The 22,995-nt window shown below is 44.1% G+C and overlaps 1 protein-coding gene and 1 pseudogene across 3 annotated transcripts in view; one reads left to right on the top strand and one right to left on the bottom strand.

Moving 5' to 3' along the window:
• Nucleotides 1–22,995, bottom strand: part of med23 (mediator complex subunit 23) — a 68,512-nt gene that overhangs the window by 6,701 nt on the left and 38,816 nt on the right. For all 3 annotated transcript variants that reach the window (XM_078399514.1, XM_078399516.1, XM_078399515.1), the window contains 7 exons: nt 21,449–21,629; nt 20,856–21,026; nt 13,961–14,177; nt 11,588–11,824; nt 9,698–9,863; nt 5,084–5,156; nt 3,442–3,656 (listed from right to left, as the gene is read on the bottom strand). In XM_078399514.1, the coding sequence (XP_078255640.1) occupies nt 3,442–3,656; nt 5,084–5,156; nt 9,698–9,863; nt 11,588–11,824; nt 13,961–14,177; nt 20,856–21,026; nt 21,449–21,629 (1,260 nt within the window). The remainder of the gene's footprint in view (nt 1–3,441; nt 3,657–5,083; nt 5,157–9,697; nt 9,864–11,587; nt 11,825–13,960; nt 14,178–20,855; nt 21,027–21,448; nt 21,630–22,995) is intronic.
• Nucleotides 15,051–15,148, top strand: LOC144594129 (U2 spliceosomal RNA; annotated as a pseudogene).

Genomic DNA, 22,995 nt, shown 5'->3' with positions numbered 1-22,995 from the left:
GGTACTAGACCAAGTGGACCAGTTGGGCCCAAACCTCTCCTGCATTGGTGCAGCACCCTCTCCTCCTCTCTCCCTCCCCTCCCCCCTACTCCATCCCCCTCAACCCCCCTTATCCTCCCTCCTCCCACCCTCCCTAGGAGATAGATTTAAACTTTAAAATGTGAATAACTTTAAAAATATAACACCGATTTCAATGAAACTTCTTCCATTAGCACCAAAGGGAAAAAGGTGAGTAAGGTGGGCCTAAAATTGTCGTGCTATCGTGTACTGTTTTGGCTGTAGTTCAGGAACAAACAATCAAACAAACGAGAGTTTCAGTATATAGATTAGTTACAGGGAGAGGTTGGACAGACTTGGATTGTGTTCTCTGGAATGCTGGAAGTTGCGGGGAGACCTGATAGAAGTACATAGAATTATGAGACGCATAGACAGGGGCGACAGTCAGGATGTTTTCCCCCGGAATGGAAAAATCAAACATAAATAAGCCACCTTCTTTAGGTCAGAGTGTAGAGATGAGAGGGGAAAAGTTTAAAGGAGACGTGCAGGGCAATTTTTTTTTTACAGGTGTTGAGAGCCTGGAACGTGATGCCAAGAGTTGTGGTTGAGGCAGATATGATAGTGGCATAGACCTTTTGAACATGTTGCAAACCAACACTTATCTCTCTGCACATAATTTATATGTGCAGGCAGAAAAGGGTTTGTCTTGCATTATATTCAACACAGACAATGTGGGCAGAAGGGCCTGTTCTTGTTCTGTGCTTTCCTATGTACTATAGGATGCCATTCAACCCACCAGGCCTGAGCCGATTCCTTGCAAAGAAGCCCCACAATGTAATTCCTCTCCTCCTTAATTCCATTAATTCTTAATTCTTAACAGCAACTTATTCTCTCCTGCATGCCCATTGACTCCCATTTTACCATTTAGATATACATAGGCATAATTTATCATAACCAATTAACCTGCTAGACCATCTTTAGGATGTGCAAGGAAACTGTAGCAAACAGCAGAAACCCACATAATCGCAGAAAGGACATGCAAACCTGACGGCATCCAAGGTCAGATTGATTCCAGGATTCTTGAGCTTTGAAGGAGCAGTATTAAGTGCTGCATCATGATAGTACATACCAATGGCATGGTGTTAATATTTTTTTTCATATAAGAAACAAGTTCAAATATATATTCAGGGCAACATGTGACTAAAGCAGACTATTGGTTGGGTCATTGACTTTTTAGAGGAAAATCAGAAAATGTGAACTGGTGAAAGTAAATTAACATATTTAGGGTAACAACATTTCTACAGTTCCAATCTGCTGTTATAAAAGCATGGTGGCAAAGCGGTAGAGTTGCTACCTTACAGCGCCAAAGACATGGGCTCGATCCTGACTACGGGTGCTGTCGGTATGGAGTTTGTACGTTCTCCCTGTGACCTGCGGGATTCCCAGTTTCCTCCCACGTTCCAAAGACGTACAGGTTTGTAGGTTAATTGGCTTTGGTAAATTGTAAACATTAGTGTGCAGGATCACTGGTTGGCGCAGGCCCAGTGGGTTAAAGGGATTGTTTCCGTGCTGTATCTCTAATCTAAACCCTCTGAAAAAGGAGAGGATCTAAAGGCAAACAATCTTTAACAGCTTTAACATATAATATTGCTTTCCTAATCAGAACATTATTTTTGGAACTCTCAATTGGCAGTCTCCCACCTAATTCCTTCTATAATCTCCACTGTTTTTCACTCTATTATCTCCTGCTCTCAGTGTATTTTCTGCTTCTTGATATTTGCTTGACTGTTTTAGGTTTCTTTTCCTTTATTTACATCTTTATATAACCTTCCCAACTGGATTAGTGAGCGAAAGACACACAAATAGGTATCAACTATCATATTTGCATGATTTTCATTCTCGCCTTGAGAGTTTCTCTCAATTCTTTCCTTTCTGCCTGGTAGAGTGCTGACACAGACAGAATGGGCTGAATAATTTGGTGTTGAGCAGTAATAGTTCTACGATTTAAATTATCTTTCATTTGAAATACCACCCATTTACCCATAATTGGCCTAGATCCCTCTAAAACTTTCCTACACATGTGCCTATCCAAATGACTTTCAAATGAAGTTATTGTATCTGCCTAAATGCCTTCCTCTGACAGCTCCTTCTTGATATAAACCACCTTCTGTGTAAAAATTCTGTGTAAGATTCCTATTAACTCTTTCTCCCTTCACCTTAAATCTATGCCCTCTAGTTCTCAATTGCACTCCCCTGGAACAAGAATATGTGCATTCACCTTATCTATGTCCCTCATGATTTTATACACCTCTATGAGGTAATCCCCCAGTCTCCTGAACTCTATGCTAGGGCTTTACTCCAAAGAATAAAGTCCTCACACTCATCTGAATTGAACTTCATCTGCCATTCCATGGCCAACCTGATCAAGATCCCTCAGTAATTCGTGATAACCATCTTCACTGTCTATGCTACCTATTTTAGTGTCATCTGCAAAACTTACCAATCATGCCATAACATTTTCATAGAGTAAGTTTAAGAGGAAGAGAACCATAAATTGGGCGGCACGGTAGCGCAGCGGTAGAGTTGCTGCTTTACAGCGAATGCAGCGCCGGAGACTCAGGTTCGATCCTGACTACGGGTGCTGCACTGTAAGGAGTTTGTACGTTCTCCCCGTGACCTGCGTGGGTTTTCTCCGAGATCTTCGATTTCCTCCCACACTCCAAAGACGTACAGGTATGTAGGTTAATTGGCTGGGTTAATGTAAAAATTGTCCCTAGTGGGTGTAGGATAGTGTTAATGTATGGGGATCGCTGGGCGGCACGGACTTGGAGGGCCGAAAAGGCCCGTTTCCGGCTGTATATATATGATATGATATGATATGATAAATCAAAATGTTGCTTTATTCTAGGAACACAGGCAGAACAGGTAAACATCTGAAGATGGAACAATGGCGCAGAAAGGGTGTGGGAATAGGAAACAACCTACTTGATTCACATAAGTAGATAAGATTTGGATTCTAAAAGTTTCTCAACCTCAAGATGCCTAATTAAATACTTTTGGTGAAATTTTGATTGTGCACATCAGGATTTAATAATCATCAAAGTAAATGATCAGATAATCTGTTTTGTTGCTGCTGATTTCAGATACAAGGGAAAGTTTTCCCCACTTAAACACAACGCCAGGGACTTATTTGCCTTGTCTGACAAACAGTATCTCCACCAGTGTAGGATTCTAACATCCAGAGACATCAATACACAACCAGCTGACTTGAAGACAAGTATGCTGTCAAATGAACCACAGCTGACTCACTGAATTAGAATATGCTTATTATGTGTTATCACCGAGTTTGAATGCAAACGTGAGCAATTCTATTACATTTTTAAAGCGTTGCATACTAAGAGACAACATTTCAGCAAGACAGATATATAGATCTCTATTACATACTTGGGGATAAGGGAAAGCTGTCCAATACTTGAGTGGTGCCATACTGCATGTGCCAAGGCAAGAACATAGCTGCAGTACATCTCACAGTAAGACTGATGACAAGCTGTGAAATCAAAGAGTTGGAATGGATAGCCGACCCATTCTGTATCCGAGGTCAGTGTAGCACTGCTGATGACACTCACAATGCGATCATTCAATACTATCCAGTAGGGCTCCTATAAAAGATACCAAAATTCTGTAGAAATAAAATCTTTATTTGAATGCATTTTCCAACTATTACTCAATGAGCCCAAAACAACATATCTTTAGCTCCATTCTAAGAATTCCACAATTGCCTGATTTATATTCCTATTTATCAAACATCCATGGTTTCTTGATGATTTAACAAACGAAGCAAATTAGAACAATTGAACAGTTATGTTTTAGGACAGAATGCACCATATGACCATTGAGACTTCCTCACATGATATCATTATGTGAGGAATTCTTTACCACAGAAGGCTGTGGAGGCCAAGTCAGTAGATATTTTTTAGGCAGAGATAAATAGATTCTTGGTTAGTACTGATGTTAGAGGATATGGGGAGAAGGCAGGATTAGGAGGGAGAGATAGATCAGCCATGATTGAATGGTGGAGTAGACTTGATGGGCCAAATAACTCCTATTCCTTATGACCGTATCACCATTATATAGCATCAGGATTAGGCCAATTAGTTCCTTGAGCATGTTCTAATATTCAAGGAGATAATTGGTAATCAATGCCTTGCCTCCATACCCTCATCCTTACATCTGTTAATATTTTTCAAAAACACATTATTTCATAGGCAAAACTAACTGTGTGCAAGTAGAAAGCTTTCAAAGCTCGTCAAATGTATCTGCTAGTCTAACTAGAAATTGAACCATTAAATGTTTCAGGATTTAGGCTTAAAATTCATGCAGAACCAGAGATCCCATAATTTTTTTTAAATGAAGCTCTGCTTGCTAACATACAATTGTTGCCAAAGCTGTGTCACAGTAAACCCTTTTAAAGAATTATTCCCAGCAGCTGTGCTCTGTTTTCAATCATTAACAATGCAAAGTATGTCAGGCTGAAGCGGCTTCTCAGCAGAGTTTTTGAAGCTCAGTTACATATTTCATTTCGCACTTATTAATGCTTCCTCCCCATTTTAAGATTCAGTTTTTTTTCCAATACTAATTAATCATGTGATGTGCTTTCTACTGCACACTTTTCCCATTGTTATTCTATAACTGAAGTATTGTTTTGCTTTTTGGCTTTGGCAGTATCCTGTGTTCTCAATTGTTTCTTGATGTTATGCACATCAAACTGCTTTTACTGAACGTTAGCATCCGTGATGGTGGGGAACTCTCGAAGGGCCCCAGATAATCTTCCACTTGGCAATTCCCAGTTAAAGTGGCGGTCACTGGAAAACTAATGGCTTTTCACAAAAAAAATATATTTGAAAAATTGGAAATAATTGGAAAGAAATTGGAAAGAAAGATTCCTTCAAGTTAGAAGAACCTTCAAGAAACTCCTTGGCGTATAAAGTAATTCTCCTGGTTAATTTTGTCCGTTACATTACAAAAACCTATAGGCTGCATCAATTATAGTTAGGTCCCAAAATAATGTAAACACTTTTAGACTTACAGGTAACGCAGTTATCACAAGTCCAATTGCATTCATCCAAGCTGTAATAATTTCTCTCGGTACTAAAGGTTGACTGGAAAAAAAGAAAACTATCACTGAAATTATACCTCCAAAATATCAGCCCACTTTCATGAGCTAACCACAGGATTAGTTATTTGAATTTTAAAGAGAATTAGTTAAAAACCCACTGCACATTTCAGATGGAAACAAGATTTGTAACTAAGATCCATTTTGACATGATATTGCACATTCCACAGTGATCCTGAGTTTCCTGTGAGTGAGAACAAGTCCTCCCAGTGATACAAATGGAATATTTTAAACAGACAGATGACCTGTGTCCCATGGCTTAGCTGGCTGTCAAACTAGTCAATAATCATCAATCTGAAGAAGGGTCTCGACCCGAAATGTTGCCCATTCCTTCTCTCCAGAGATGCTGCCTGTCCCGCTGAGTTACTCCAGCATTTTGTGTCTACCTTTAATAATCATCAATGTCTCTTGAGTGTCAGGCATCTGGAAACTTAAAAAATTGATTCAAATGCGCCAATTGAAAAATATTATCAAACTTATGAAACCAAACCTGAAGTAAACACTGAAGAACACTCTTTCACTGGAGCGACTAGGCTTGTATACACTGGAATTTAGAAGGATGAGAGGGGATCTTATCGAAACGTATAAGATTATTAAGGGGTTGGACACATTAGAGGCAGGAAACATGTTCCCAATGTTGGGGGGAGTCCAGAACCAGGGGCCACAGTTTAAGAATAAGGGGTAGGCCATTTAGAACGGAGATGAGGAAAAACTTTTTCAGTCAGAGTTGTGAATCTGTGGATTTCTCTGCCTCAGAAGGCAGTGGAGGCCAATTCTCTGAATGCATTCAAGAGAGAGCTAGATAGAGCTCTTAAGGATAGTGGAGTCAAGGGGTATGGGGAGAAGGCAGGAACGGGGTACTGATTGAGGATGATCAGCCATGATCACATTGAATGGCTCGAAGGGCTGAATGGCCTACTCCTGCACCTATTGTCTATTAGTCATTTATAACTAGAATAATGCATACTATCTAATATAAAATTGCTCCCTTACATTTGCTCCTATCCATTGAAAACAATGGGCTTATTCCTGTGCCATGTCTAACCTGTTGGAAGTTCTATGAGCAGAGTCTCCAGCATAAGTGGTATGGAGACCATGGGTCCGGAAAGTTGCTGACAAAGAGTAGCCTGCAATTATTGCGTACAACTTTCAAGATAACAATGAAGTCCCAAATCTGGTGCTACTTATAACAGCAATGAAGCAACCGGCATTTTCTTATTTATTCTGGCCTATTACCCTATATTAAAAAGTAGAAGAGATAGATTTCTTCCCCCAACTCACTGCCCAATCCTACATAAAGGTTGATAGAAATAAACAAATCTAATGCATGTTATTTTTGAATCAGATGACGGGAATGGGGACCAAGAGACAGAAGCAAAAGGTAGAAGGGAGATAAGAAAAACCTGAAAACTTTGTGCCTTAATGCGAGAAGCATTTGTAATAAGGTGGATGAATTGAATGCGCAGTTAGTAGTTAAGGGATATGATATAGTTGGAATTAGAGACACGGCTCCAGGGTGACCAAGGCTGGGAGCTAAACATGCAGGGGTATTCGATATTCAGGAAGGATAGACAGAAAGGAAGAGGAGGTGGGGTGGCATTGCTGGTTGAAGAGGAGATAAATGCAATATCAAGGTGAGACATTAGCTTGGATGCTGAGGAATCGGTATGGGTAGAAGGCAGGCCATCCTAGACTGGATTTTGTGTAATGAGGAAGGATTAGTTAGCGACAGGGGTGCAGTGCTGCCGGAGCTCACCAGAGCGCCGCTCCGGCACCTCTGTAAAAAAAAAAGCCAAAATAAACAGCGGGGAATTTTAACTAGCGGGGAATTTAACAGCGGCCGCTCTGGCACCAGTGACAGCTTCGGCGCTTAAAAAATTAGCACTGCAACACTGGTTAGCGATCTTGTTGTGCAAAGCCCTTTGGGTAACAGTGACTATAATTTGGTGGCATTCTGCATTAGGATGGAGAGTGACATGGTTAATTCAGAGACTAGGGTCCTGAACTTAAAGAAAGGAGACTTTGAAGGTATGAGACGGGAATTGCCTAGGATAGACTGGCAAATTATACTTAAAGGGTTGACGGTGGAGATGCAATGGCAAAGATTTAAAGACCGCATGGACGAACTCCAAAAATTGTTCATCCTTGTCTGGTGAAAAATAAAACGGGGAAGGTGGCTCCACCGTGGCTAATGAGGGAAATCAAGGATTGTGTTAAATCCAAGGAAGAGGCATATAAATTGGCCAGAAGAAGGAGCAAACTGGAGGACTGGGAGAAATTTAGAACAACAGAGGAGGACAAAGGGGTTCATTAAGAGGGGGAAAAAAAGAGCATGAAGGAAAGCTTGTGGGGAATATAAAAACTGACTGGAAATTCTTCTTTAGATATGCAAAAAGGAAAAGATTAATGAAGACAAATGTAGGTCCCTTACAATCAGAGACAGGTGAATTTATAATGGGAAACAAGGAAATGACAGAACAGTTAAACGAGTGCTTTGGTTCTGTCTTCACTAAAGAAGACACAATCTCCCAGAAATACAAGGGGACCGAGGATCTAGTGGGAGAGAGGAACTGAAGGGAATCCACATTAGTCAGGAAATGGTGTTAGGTAAACTGTTGGGACTGAAGGCAGATAAATCCCCAGGGCCTGATGGCCTGCATCCCAGAGTCCTCAAGGAGGTGGCCCCAGAAATCATGGATGCATTGGTGATCATTTTCCAATGTTCTCTCAACTCTGGATCAGTTCCTGTGGACTGGAGGGGAGCTAATGTAACTCCACTTTTTACGAAAGGAGGGAGAGAGAAAACGGAGAATTATAGACCAGTTCGCCTTACATCGGTAGTGGGGAAGATGCTTGAGACGATTATTAAACATGTTATAGCAGCGCATTTAGAAACCAGTGACAGGATCGGTCAAAGTCAGCATGGATTTATGAAGGAGAAATCGTGCTTGACTAATCTTCTGGAACTTTTTGAGAATGTAACAAGTAGAATGGATAAGGGAGATCCCGTGGATGTGGGTATCTGGACTTTCAAATAGTCTTTGACAAGGTCCCACACAAGAGATTAGTGTGCAAAACTAGAGCACAGGGTATTGGGGGTAGGGTATTGACATGGATAGAGAATTGGTTGGCAGACAGGAAGCAACGGTCAGTTCTCAGAATGGCAGGCAGTGACTAGTGGGGGTGCTGCAAGGCTCAGTGCTGGGACCCGTTATTTACAATTTATATTAACGATTTAGATGAGGGAATTAAATATGACATCTCCAAGTTTGTGGATGACACAAAGCTGGGTGGCAGTGTGAGCTGTGAGGAGGATGCTATGAGGCTGCAGGGTGACATGGATAGGTTGGGTGATTGGGCAGATGCATGACAGATGCAGTATAATGTGGATAAATGTGAGGTTATCCACTTTGGTGGAAAGAACAGGAAGGCTAATTATTATCTGAATGGTGTCAGATTAGGAAAAGGGGAGGTGCAACGAGACCTGGGTGTGCTAGTACATCAGTCACTGAAAGTAAGCATGCAAGTACAGCAGGCAGTGAAGAAAGCTAATGGCATGTTGGCCTTCATTGCAAGAGGATTTGAGTTCAGGAGCAAGGAGGTCCTACTGCAAGGGCCCTGGTGAAATCGTATCTGGAGTATTGTGTGCAATTTTTGTCTCCTTATTTGAGGAAGGACAGTATTGCTATTGAGGGAGTGCAGCGCAGGTTCACCAGGTTAATTCCCGGGATGGCGGGACTGACATATGATGAAAGAATGGGTCGACTGGGCTTGTATTGACTGGAATTTAGAAGGTTGAGGGGGGATCTTATTGAAACATAAAATTCTTAAAGGATTGGTCAGGCTAGATGCAGGAAAAATGTTCTCGATGTTGGGGGAGTCCAGAACCAGGGGTCAGTTTAAGAATAAGGGGTAGGCCATTTAGGACTGAGATGAGGAAAACCTTTTAACCCAGAAAGTTGTGAATCTGTGGAATTCTCTGCCACAGAAGGCAGTGGAGGCCAATTCACTGGATATTTTCAAGAGAGTGTTAGATTAACCTCTTGGGGCTAAAGGAATCAAAGGATATGGGGAAAAAGCAGGAACGGGGTACTGAGTTTAGATGATCAGCCATGATCACATTGAATAGCTCGAAGGGCAGAATGGCCTACACCTACACCTATTTTTCTATGTTTCTCAGAGAGAACAGTTACCATAACATCTGATGTAATGGTTAGACTGTGAAGCTATATTTGTGATTTTTATAGTTGATTAGGACAGAAGTACACACTCAAACAATAAATAATACACAAATATGTACAATTTTCAAAATAATATGGGGGATAACTTTACATTCTCATTACCTGTATCATTGGACTGACTTCAAAAATTAGACAACGAATCTCACACCATTCACTAATTTTTCAACAAAGGCCCTTTCCTTACATTAAGCAAGATGTTATTGTTCATTTCCATATTAAAGCTAAGCCATTCTTTCTAGTTCATTGTTGCCTTTGTTGAATAAATAGAATTGCCAAAACTATTTACCTTTTAAGAACGACGTTTAGAAGCGCATTTCCAACTTCCTCCCCTGACACAGACAATGCCATAAGTTCCACACATGTTACATGGAGGGCATGTGCTGCTGGGTTGGGAAATTCATTGAATCTCCAGTCACAGTTTGGAAATGGACCAGGTGATTTTCCTGCCATAGCTGCAGAACTGATTAAGGGAACTGTTACTGAACATAAGGGTTTTCACATGCAGATAATGAAATTAAATGCAAAGCAAGCTCACTCAAACACCATATTGTAAACAGTAGTTTGGACATACCGAATTGCATTCATGTGAATACAACCATCACTTGCAAATAAAAGGGGGAAAACTGTTGGATCAATAGATTTTTTTGATATTATGGGAAATTAGGGATATGGGGGATAATGCTGATGTAAAAGCTCGGCAAAGTCTGAATGGCAGAACGGGCACAGGAGTCTGAAAGACCTATTCCTGCTATAACATATGTTCTTATTCCTTGGGCATATCACCTCAATTGTGAAACACGGTGGTGGGGATATTATGGCCTGGGCTTGTATGGCTGCTGAAGGTACTGGCTCACTTATCTTCATTGATGATACAACTGCTGATGGTAGTAGCATAATGAATTCTGAAGTGTGTAGACACATCCTATCTGTCAAGTTCAAACAAATGCCTCAAAACTCACTGACTGGTGGTTCATTCTACAGCAAGACAATGATCCCAAACACACTGCTTAAGCAACAAAAGTTTTTCAAAGCTAAAAAATGGTTAATTCTTGAGTGGCCAAGTCAATCACCCGATCTGAACCCAATTGAGCATGTCTTTTATATGCTGAAGAGAAAACTGAAGGGGACTAACCCCCAAAACTAGCATAGACTAAAGATGGCTGCAATACAGGCCTGGCAGAGCATCCAGCAACTGGTGATGTCCATGAATCGCAGACTTCAAGCAGTCATTGCATGCAAAGGATATGCAACAAAATACTAAACATGACTACTTTCATTTACATGACATTGCTGTGTCCCAAACATTATGGTGCCCTGAAATGGGGCGACTATGTATAAACACTGCTGTAATTTCTACATGGTGAAACCAAAATGTTTAAAAATGGTCTTTATTAAAATCTGACAATGTGCATGAACCACATGTAATTTTTTTCTATTACAAATCTCAAATTGTGGAGTACAGAGGCAAATAAATAAATGATGGGTCTTTGTCCCAAACATTATGGAGGGCACTGTATGTCCCTAATAAATGACGTATGACATATGCCTCCTTTTTTAAAGATATTTTTGCTTCACATAACCTCTAATGAGATTACGATTAGATGTTCGAGGCTTTTTGAGCTTATCACATACAGGTCCTCCATCGATTTTCTGGCACCCATGGTTCCAGACCTTTTCTGGATTATCCGTTTTGCCAGACCAACAGAGTTCATGACCTCCAAAAGGAATTCAATGGTACCAGAATGGCTCACCTAGGCCATCGAGGGACCAAGATACAGGCCTGCAAATTCCGGCTACAGAAGTCAGCTATCGGAACAGATCTGCTGGCTTCAGCGGGGCCGAAGTCTCAGCCCTCCAGTCAGAGGGAACAATTTTGATCCACCAATCAGCCTCGGATGTCGGTTGGGAGTACAGATATGCCTGATTCAGCTCGGCCAAGTTCCAGAGTCCCGGCCGCAGGGTCAAATTCAACCCCAATTGGCGTGAAAGTCCCGATCAGATTGGCCGCCTTACCCAGCCTCGGCACCACATTTTCGGAGGGGCTTATGAAGGGGGAATTTCTAGTGCACTCTCGTAATTTTGTTCTGATTAAAGGAGGGGCCGGACCACCAGTTGCCAGAAAATCAGTAGTAGACCAGTATTGCATGTAAAAGTAGGTAGAACAGCAAAAGGATATTTTCCACTAATCGACCAATCAACTTGCAGTAATAAGTGTCGTCAGGAACCCATGGATTATCCTCGCGTGCATTCATGGCAGATTTCAAATAGGTTTCACTTAAACACCATGTTAGTGGACGATTATCTTTTAGAGAACCAATAACAGCATGAACCAGTTTGCGTTTAAGATTTGTACGGTCTCTGAGATGTCTCTCATAGTAATGAAGAGTGTTGTACAAATATGTCACAGGTCGGTCTATAATGAAAGGGAAAATGCATATTCTTAAACCAAAGGTAGGAACAAAAGGTACATTTTAATCATCTTTAGAAATGAAATGGGCACATTTTGCAAAATTAAAACACAAATTCTCTTCATAATCAGGGATATAACAGACACCTTCGGTATCAGTTGATTGCAACTGATTGCTCTGTCAGCATAATAAACACTTCGATTCTTACAAAGTCATTGTGTTGCCGAGATCAAGAATGCTGGACTTGATAGGCAAAAGATTCATCAATAACTTTCCAAATAAATTTGCAGAATTTTAATCTTTCAGTATAAATTAAGTCCCCAGAAAATTAATGTCAAATTTTCTCCTCAGTCGCTGATGCTTTAAAAGCATACATCAATAGTATTTGCAGTTTCATCAAAGTTTTTCCTAAATTTAAATCCTCTGCAAAATATAACTTGATAATTCTTAGTTCCACATTACAATATTTGGCATTCCTATTATCTACCCAAGACAGGCAACATTTCTGAGACTTCATGATCAATACTTTGTATTTGGCTTTTGCAACAATTCAATAAGGATGATTTTCAAGGGAGTATGATCTTCAAAACCTCACATATTCACTGGCAAATGCATATTATGTGACTAATCTTTTGGTGAGCTCTGCCCTAGCAACAAATATCACCAACAATTTGTCATGGTCCAGACAAGAAAGCACACAAACGCTTCCAATTCCTCAGTAATCTAAGGTAATTTGGCATGTCTCCAAAGATTCTTACCAATTTCTACAGATGCATTATAGAAAGCATCCTATCCAGATGCATCAAAGCCTGGTAAGAAAAATGCTCTGCTAAAAGAACACAAGAAATTGCAGAGTTGAAAACTCAGCCCAGTCCATCTCGCAAACCAGCCTCACCCACCTACACCCCTTCCCACCCTCAAATTGACTCCAAAAGCTTGTACCACCAGAGTCAAGAACAGCTGCTCCCCTGCTGATATTACTCTCTTGAACAGACTTCTCATATGCTAAGGATGTATTAGAACATAGAACAGTACAGCACAGGAACAGGCTCTTCGGTCCACAATGTTTGTGCCGAACATACCACGCTAAACTGATCTCATCAGCCTGTGCATGATCCATATCCCTCTATTCCCTGCGCATCCATGTCCCTATCTAAAAGTTTCTTAAATGCCACTATCGTATCTGCCTCCACCACCACCCCTGGCAATGATTTCCAGCGCCCACTAATCTCCGTGTAAAAAAACTTGACCCGTACATCTCCAATAAACTTTCCCTTTCTCACCTTATTGCTATGCATATAGATCTGTAAATGCTGATCATTTACACCCTGGGAAAACAGTTCTGACTGTCTACCATATCTATGCCTCTAATAATGTTATTATTATTCACCAACTCACCTACATTTACATCCAGGTCAATTATAGACATCACAAACAGCAGAGGTCCCAGCTCAGATGTCCACTGCTCACAGATCTCCAGCCAAAATATCTTCCTTCCACTGCAACCCACTATCTTCTTTGTATTCCCATCTACGAATTTACTTTGTTGTGGCCATGCACTTTTTTTAACTGCAGTTTCTACGTTTCTGGAATGCTATATTCTGCAGTTTCTGTTTCTCTTTTGCACTATTTTGATGTATGGTAGAATTTGCGTGTAACACAAAGTGTTGCAATAACTGAATGTGTCAGGCAGCATCTCTAGAGGTATGGACAGGCGATGTTTCAAGTCGGGACCCTTCTTCAGTCTGATAGTATGGGAGAAAGCTGGAAAAGAAGTGGAGGAAGGATAGTGCTTGGCAAGAAGGGTCATGAATCTATATGTCACCCATCCATTCCATCCAGAGATTCCACCTGACCTGCTGAGTTACTCCAGCACTTTGTGTTTCACTCACGCTTCCAGCATCAGCAGTTCTTTGTGTCTTCATAATTTGCCTGGATAGTTTGCAAAATAAAGTTATTCACTGAATCTCGGTACACCTGACAATAATAAATCAATACCAATGTCAGTTCAAGGTCACACAAAGAAAAGACTGAAAATAGATTAACCTGAAGATTTTAAATTTCAAGCAATTAAAACATACAGTTAATCTACGAAACAAGGAGACAAAGCTAATGAATTTATCGGGGAGGTTAAAACCTACCATGAAACTTGTAAAGGCCTCCTAAATGATCAAGAAGAGTTTCCAAAGATTTTGAAACTGGAAGCAACTCTAAAAATCTGTGGATTACAATATCAAATACAGGCAAAAATCGAAGGCAGACATTTCCAAAATAAATGGGAAGATACTGAGGCTGAATTTGCACAGGGGGATTCACCTGTTCAGCCAAACCCTCAAAATACAGCTTCTCAGGATATTTCTGAAAGAGAAAAAGGAAACTATCATTAGAAAATCATCAGGTGATATACATAAAAATTGATTTACTTCAATATATTTCTTCTAAACATTTTCTTCTCCCAATTCCATGTTTTTAATCCCCAATCTGTTAACGGCAAAATTTGGAGTAACAGCCCATCTCGGGCCAACAATCCAATGACGTACAGGTTTGTAGGTTAATTGGCTTGGTATAAGTGTAAATTGTCCCTAGTGTGTGTAGGATAGTGTTAATGTGCAGGGATCATTGGTCAGCTCAGTCTCGGTGGGCTGAAGGGCCTGTTTCTGCACTGTATCTCTAAACTAAACTAAACTGGGAGAATGGTAGTCCACTCCAACAGGAGACTTGGATTTGCTCAAATTGCAGCAAGGGCCAAGTTTGCAATTCAAGCCAGTTGCATGGGCTGAGAAGGACATTATTTTTTGGTCATTCAGAAAAAAATTAAATTTAGATTTTCTTTTTCACATTTTTGTTTTTGAGTGCAAATACTTCCTGGTAGGTACTTGTCAACTGTCAACCAGGTGACTTTATCTGCAATTTATCTCCATGTCAACCCTGGCCTCTCTCAAGAGTTATCCCTTTTCATCTTATTCGTTAAAAGTAAAGGAGAGCAATATAGATTAAATAAATAATCACAACTGCAAAATTAGATAACTTGTAAGAATTATCAAATGGTGCTACATCTGATGAAAGATCATCCTGAAATGTTTTAATGCTGTTTCTTTCTCTACAGCTTTAGGTCTTTTTCTACTTGAAATTCCAGACGCCCTAGCCCAAAGGAGTAATCTCCAGAGGGACAGCAGAAACCTTGAATTGGGTTTTGATGGTCCAGGATAGAACCAATTCAGTAAATTTACATCCTCAATCTCGGCCTTTTGGCTAAGATCAAGTGTAGTATCTGTTCTGGCACAATCTAATGTTCTTATAAGAACAGGGTAAGTATAAGAGCAGTATTTGCATTAGATCATCGACGAGGAGTGGAGGTCAGGAGCACGTGTCTGGTTTAGGGGTGGATCCATGCTGGTTGGGTAACCAACCTAACACCCTTATCCAGGTGGGATGGCAGTAGCAAGTGGAGCTGGAGGGCAGGGTATCCGGAATACCCTGCGTGTATCGGTGAAGGACCTCAAGGAGGGGAACCCTTTCTCAAGGGATCTCTTCATCAAGAAGGTGCTGCTGGAGGCCTGTGGATTCAAGGCCGTGGACATCTTCTGCCTCCAGGACTTCCCAGGTAACGGATACTTCGACGTTACCTTCCAGAACCCGGCGGGATGGCAGAAGTTGCTGCAGGACTTCCGGGAGAAGGGGGATGAAGCCCCGCTGTCGCTCCTGAAGGTGCAGCCGCTCTTCACCCTCCCCACCCAGAGGGAACGGATGATCACGGTGCACATGTTTAACCCACATGTGCCCGTCGTGGATGTCCTCACCTTCCTTGCGCGCTACGTCGAAGGGGCCGGGAACTGCGTGGACATCAAGGACTTGTTCGGGATCTGGACGAGCAAGAGGCAGGTAAAGGTGAAGCTGAGGGTGGACGGGAAGGGATTCATTGTCCACCCTCCCTCGGTGTTTGCTATCGGAGGGAACCGGGGCTACATGACGTATGTGGGGCAGCCCAGGGTGTGCAGGAAATGCAACAAACCTGGGCACGTGGCGGCAGAATGCAGGACAGTCGTCTGCAGAAACTGCAAGTTAGAAGGCCACGAAACAAGGGATTGTAAAGAGAGTAAGAGCTGCAACCTGTGTGGGGAGGCAGGCCATCTTTACAGGGCCTGCCCTAAAAGAGCAAGCACTTATGCACAGGCGATAAGAGGGGCCGCTGCCAGCACCCCCAGGGTGGACGAGACGCCTCCTACCACGGAAAAAGCCCAAAAAGGAAAGGAGAGCAGGGGCGAGGACAACGCGACCACCAGGAGCCCCCAACCGCAGGACGGAGCCCCCCAGGCCCCTCCCCACGAGGGTGAGTCGATGGAAGAGGGGGAACAGGAAGAGGAGGGATGGAAGCTGGTACAGTCGAGGAAAACATTGAAGGCTGTGCGCACGGAGAAAAAGGCGGAGGGGGCAAGCAAGTCCCAAAAAAGAGTCCTCTCCCAGGACGAGGCCAGCAGCCTCTCCGCATCGGAGGATGAGACGACCGGGAGGAGCCGACAACGGAGGCAGAGGCAGAGGAAGGAAACGGGGGAGGAGGAAGGTAAGAAAAAGAACGTGTCTGTTGCCCCCCAGGAGACTGGGAGCAGTGCCAATGGGCCCCAGCCCCAGGATACCGTGAGCGGCACAACGGCCAATGGGCCCCTGCTCCGGGAGACCGTGAGCGGCACAACGGCCAATGGGCCCCTGCTCCGGGAGACTGGGAGCGGCACAATGGCCAATGGGCCCCAGCTCCGGGAGACCGGGAGCAGTGCAGTGGCCAATGAGCCCCAGCTCCGGGAGACCGGGAGCAGTGCAGTGGCCAATGGGCCCCAGCTCCAGGACACTGGGAGCAGCGCAGTGGCTTCGCCAGAAAATACACCCTGTGCTGAGGAAGCCACCAACCTGTACCACTACCTGTGCGACAAAAATGTGCAGGAACTGAGCCAGATGATTGGCATGCGGGAGGATCGCCTGGGACAATAAAGGACAATGGAGCTGAAACTGGCATCCTTAAACGTGCGCAGTGTGAAGAGCACTGTGCGATGTGTATCCGCCTTGCAGTACCTGGCCAAGGTAAAGGCGGATGTGACTTTTTTACAGGAGTGCGGGCTGCCACACCTTCGCTGCTATCGGAGGTGGTCGCGATGGTGGCCCCACGGACTGTCGGTATGGTCGGGGGGAAATGATTGTCGTGCGTCCGGTCTGGGGATCCTGCTGCGGGGAGGGGGCTTCACCATCACTGAGGTAAGGGAGGTGGTGGGGGGTCGTCTCTTGGTGGTGGATGTAATGTACCGTGGTTCTCCGCTCCGGCTGATAAATGTGTATGCCTCACCCAGGTGGAGCGAGCGGGTGGCCGTCCTCCAGCAGCTCCCACCGCTGCTGGCCACGTCTAGACCGCTCGTTCTGGCCGGTGACTTCAACTGCATCATCGATGCGGCTGGACGATCCGGCAGTGCCAACCACAGACTGGACGGCACCTCCAAACTCCTGGTGGAAACGGTCAAAGATGCAAAGCTGCGCGACGCCTTCAGTGACCCTGCAGGCGGAGTCCAGCCACGGTTCACCTGGTCAGGACCAAACGGTTCAGCCCAGTCCCGGATAGACTTCCTCTTCACATCGAGGGCCGTCACGGTCAGACACACCGACCTCGCCCCGGTGTTCTTCTCTGACCACTGCCTCCTTCAGGCCACCTGTCACCTACAGGAGGACCGGAAGGCGGGCAGAGGGACGTGGAAGCTAAACGTGGAGCTGTTGACCCCGGAGAACGTTAAGGAGCTAAAGAGGGACTACGCATGTTGGAGAACTGTGAGGCCCCTCTTTGACTCCCAGACACTCTGGTGGGAGGCAACAAAGGAGAACATCAAGAAGTTCTTCGTCTCCAAAGGTGTTCAGAGAGCAAGACAGGGTAAGAGGGAACTGTGTCAACTCCAGACAGATTTGCAGCAGCTACTCCTTCTGCAGAGGAGAGGGGTGGATGTGAGGGAGGAACTGAGAGAGTTGAAGGGCCGGCAAGCTCGGCTCTTTACCTCTGAATCCTCCAAGATCATCTTCCGGTCCAGGGTCCGCCATGTTGAGCAGGATGAGACGTGCTCACGTTACTTCTTCCATAAGGTTCACAGGGGGAGCTCTGTGATCAAAAGCCTTAGGGAGGAGGACGGCTCGGTAACATCCTCGCAGACAGACATGCTCAAGATCTGCAGATCCTTTTATAAGGATCTGTACGATGTAAAGACCACAGACAGCACCGCCTCCCAGAACTTCCTGTCCTCCATCACGGAAGTCTTGGACGACAGCAAGCGGGAGAGTCTGGACCAACCACTGACCCTGGAGGAGCTGACTGGCTCCATCCGTTCCTTTGACTCGAGTAAAACTCCCGGAGGCGATGGCTTACCGGCAGAGTTGTACTCGGCTCTGTGGGACTGGGTGGGCCCGGACCTGCTGGAAGTGTACAACGATATACTCCTAGCAGGCAGCATGTCAGACTCTATGAGGAAGGGCAACATCACCCTGATCTACAAGCAGAAGGGGGAGATGAATGACTTAAGGAATTGGAGACCCATCACATTGTTGAATGTAGACTACAAGATCCTGTCTAAGGCCATCGCCAACCGGGTCAAGTCTGCTCTGGGACAGGTGATCCACCCGGACCAAACCTGTGCTGTACCTGGCAGGAAAATCTCAGACAGCCTGGTGCTGCTGAGAGATACCATTGCCTACGTGCAGGACAGACGGGTGGATGCCTGCCTGGTCAGCTTGGACCAGGAGAAGGCCTTCGACAGGATATCGCACACGTACATGAGGGACGTGCTCTCCAAAATGGGCTTTGGGGAGGAAATCAGGAAGTGGATACAACTGCTCTACTCTGATATCTGTAGTGCAGTACAAATTAATGGGTGGGAATCAGACAGCTTCCCCGTCAGGTCTGGAGTCAGGCAGGGTTGCCCTCTTTCCCCTGTCTTGTTCGTCTGTTGCATTGAACCCTTTGCCGAATCCATCAGGAAGGATGCGAGCATAAGAGGAGTGACACTGCCAGGCAGTGGGGGCACTCAGGTCAAGGCCTCCCTGTACATGGACGATGTCGCCGTCTTCTGCTCGGATCCAGGGTCGGTCCGCAGACTGATCAGCGTCTGCGACCAGTTTGAGTTGGCCACGGGGGCCAGGGTAAACCGCAGGAAGAGCGAGGCCATGCTCTTTGGCAACTGGCCCGACCGATCTTCCATCCCCTTCACCATCAAGCCTGACTTCCTGAAGGTGCTGGGGATCTGGTTCGGGAAGGCTGGGGCATGTAACAAAAATTGGCTGGAGTGGATAGCCAAGGTGGGGAAGAAGCTGGAGCTGTGGAAGCAGCGCTCCCTCTCCATCACGGGGAAAAACCTGGTCATCAGGTGTGAGGTGCTCTCGGGGCTGCTGTACTTGGCGCAAGTGTGGCCCGTCCCTCCCTCCTACGCCACGGGGATCACCCGGGCCGTCTTCCGTTTCATCTGGGGGTCGGCGATGGACCGGGTGCGACGAGCCACAATGCACAAGTCGGCAGACAACGGGGGTAAAGACGTGCCCAACGTCGCCCTCATTCTGATGGCCACCTTCGTGTGTGGCTGCATCAGGCGGAGCATAGAGCCAAGGCACGTGGGCACCAAATGCCACTACCTGCTGAGGTTCTACCTGTCCCCGGTGTTGCGAAGGATGGGCCTGGCGCAGATGCCACGCAATGTGCCAGTCAGCTGGACATTGCCGAACCATCTGTCGTTTGTGGACAGGTTCTTCCGGACCAACACCTTTGACCACAAGTCCATCGGGCAGTGGTCAGCACGGAACGTCCTGCAGGCACTGCAGGGAAATGACTCCATGGATCCTGTGGCGTGGTTCCCAGAACAGACTGCCCAGCTTGTCTGGCAAAATGCCTCATCGCCAGTACTCACCAACAAGCACCAAGACCTGGCTTGGCTGGCGGTGAGGGGAGCCCTCCCAGTCAGATCCTTCCTGCACCGCCGGAACCTCACTACCAGCGCACGCTGCCCTCGGGACGGCTGCTACGGGGAGGAAACGGTGGCCCACCTCTTCAAAGAGTGTGGATTTGCCAGGAGAGTCTGGAGAGGTCTGCAGGGGTCCCTGTCACGATTCATTCCGAGCAGCTCCGTCACAGAGGACTCTGTGCTCTACGGACTGTTCCCAGGGACGCATTCCGAGACTGACATCGAGTGCTGCTGGAAGGTCATCAACTCGGTGAAAGACGCTCTTTGGTCTGCCCGATCCTTGTTGACCTCCCAGCGGAGCGAGCTGTCCGTCAAGGAATGTTGCCGACTGGCCCACTGCAGACTGCAGGAGTACGTGCTGAGGGACGCTCTGAAGCTCGGTGCAGCCAACGCCAAGGCCCTGTGGGGGAGGACCACAGTCTAGGGCCCTTCCGCTGCTGGACATGGCGGGCAGGGTGTGGTGGAGAGAGACGCCCCTCCAAATAAGGGATATGTATGTAAATGTATGTAAATGTCTAAGTAAATGCCTGTATTGAATATGTAACCTCCGGAAATGTCGGATGGGTTTGTTTAAAAATGATGTTTTGTAAATGATATTTATTACTAGAATAAAGTATTTTTTTGATTAAAAAAAAAAAAAAATCCTCAATCTGGCCCTCCTCCTAAAATGCTGTGCATCATCAGCATAGATGTTCCAAAGCCTAGCTACATGGGTGCTGACAAGATTTTTTTGGCTCAAAAAGTTAGCATTTCTAATTATGCACACACCTAGAGTGACATTGTTGAAATACTGAAAGTTTTAAAAGAAACGGTTAAGAGGCTTTTAGATTGGTATATAAATATGTCAAAATTGCAGGGATAGGCAGGCAGATGGGATTAGTTTAATTTTGTATCATGTTCAGCAGAGACATTGTGGGCTGAAGGCCCTGTTCCTGTACTATTTATTCTATGTTTGGATAATATATTCACCCTGATACAGTGTGAATCAGGAGAATAAATGTGACACATACAACAACGCTGATGGAAATATCTGAAATAAAGAATCAGTAAGAAGGACACTCACCTTGTGGTAGTTCATGTGTTTTGTGTGCCAATCATCCTGCAGCCAATGCTCTGGAGAATTTTCCTTCACAAAATCACTCACCCTATTCCTAAAATCATTTGGTTTCAACAGCAGCAACTGAATAATGAAGTAACAGACCTGGGCTTCATTTCCTTCATGACTTCGCAAAGCCTACATTTAAAAACAATTTTAATTTGTTTTTTATATAAAAAGCAGACACTGTTTGTACCATGAATTATATAAATGCACTTTAGAAATTCCCAAAAAGCATTTCTAATAAGCAATTGTGCTTTAAAGGAAGACAACCAGAATCACAGATTCTAAATCCCAATTAATTGTTGCCTGGCCACATCTGGAAGGACTCAAATGTGACAGCAGTTGACAAAATTGCTGAACAAATTTTTAGTTTGTATCTTTGGAGCATTAAGGTCATAAATAAAGCGATGATTATGTTGAAGTTTTAAACATTACATTCTAAAACACGCATTTGTTTAATTTTCGATTAGTGCTATGATCACTAACACCCATTAGTCTGAAATATCAACTGCGTAGTATGATTCATGAACATGAAAAACGAGTAATAGTGGACTTACCAAACACAAAATCAGTCTGTCCAAGGTGACAATGTTGTATTTCCACACCATATCATTGAGGATTTCAATGCATTTGTTCAACTGTTGTCCTCCAGCAGAGGTTGAAAACTCATAAACAAGGAAATCGGCAAATGTTCGAACATGAGCTACCAAAGCTCTAGCTCCTATTCTCTCCAACACTCTGCATTTAAGGAAATGTACATAATTTACAAGAAAGTTACATAACTGGTAAATACATAATTTTGCCAATACTGGCAAAAACAAACAAGTAATAAAATGGATATCTGCAAAATTTTAGAATTCTAAAATCTTACAATGTGCAATAAAACTACATGCATTTCACTTTTCAAATATGTAACTGACATTATATTGCATTAAACAATGGAAACAAGTTGAACAGGTATAATCTTAAGGGAAGACTGCAATTTAAGAGATTAAATCATAGTGCTATTGAAAAAGACAAATAATTATAGAAACATTTTAAGGTATTGAAAACAGACAAATATAAGAAACAAGATGTTGTAGGTAGAAATCTATCATCTACATTAATACAGTATTAAACTCTTCTTAGGCAGTCCCTCGGAATTGAGGATGACTAACTTTCACAAACACTTCCGCAGATAGGGTGGGGCCAAAGCAGGGAGCTGTTTGAGTGAATCATCCTACCACAACTAGAGAGCAGTCCTAAACTACTATCATATCATATCATATCATATATATACAGCCGGAAACAGGCCTTTTCGGCCCACCAAGTCCGTGCCGCCCAACGATCCCCGTACATTAACACTATCCTACACCCACTAGGGACAATTTTTTTACTTTTACCCAGCTAATTAACCTACATACCTGTACGTCTTTGGAGTGTGGGAGGAAACCGAAGATCTCGGAGAAAACCCACGCAGGTCACGGGGAGAACGTACAAACTCCTTACAGTGCAGCACCCGTAGTCAGGATCGAACCTGAGTCTCCGGCGCTGCATTCGCTGTAAAGCAGCAACTCTACCGCTGCGCTACCGTGCCGCTATCTACCTCATTGGTGACCCTCGGACTATCTTTGATTGGACTTTACTGGCTTTACCTTGCACTATACTTTATTCCCTTATCATGTACCTATACACTGTAAATGGCTCGATTGTAATCATGTATTGTCTTTCTGCTGACTGGTTAGCCAGCAACAAAAGCTTTTCACAGTACCCGTGACAATAAACTAAACTGAAACTGGTTTATGAGTGGTACATTCCTTCTGCTACTTATGCAGTTACACTGTTTGCTCCCAATGCTTAATCTTGAGGTTCTTAATATCATTCTGATTGCACTTCCCCACTTTGAGTAGTCATGGGCCAGAGATTACCAGCAGTGGAAATGTTGCATTTCTTCAAGGAGGTTTTGAGAACAGGCTTAAATTGTTTCCTTGAAACTATTCAACATTTGGAGATTACACTCTATAACTAAGGATGTCCAAAGCTCAATGAATTACAGCGTGGAGACAACTCTAGCATTTGCATGCTCTTAGAAGCAAAGCTCCAAGCCAACATCCTCAATGTCCTT

Source organism: Rhinoraja longicauda, chromosome 5 (genome assembly GCF_053455715.1).
Source record: "Rhinoraja longicauda isolate Sanriku21f chromosome 5, sRhiLon1.1, whole genome shotgun sequence".
Classification (NCBI taxonomy): domain Eukaryota; kingdom Metazoa; phylum Chordata; class Chondrichthyes; order Rajiformes; family Arhynchobatidae; genus Rhinoraja; species Rhinoraja longicauda.
Note: the sequence above shows the minus strand (reverse complement) of the source record. Positions and strands in the feature narration are given on the sequence as shown.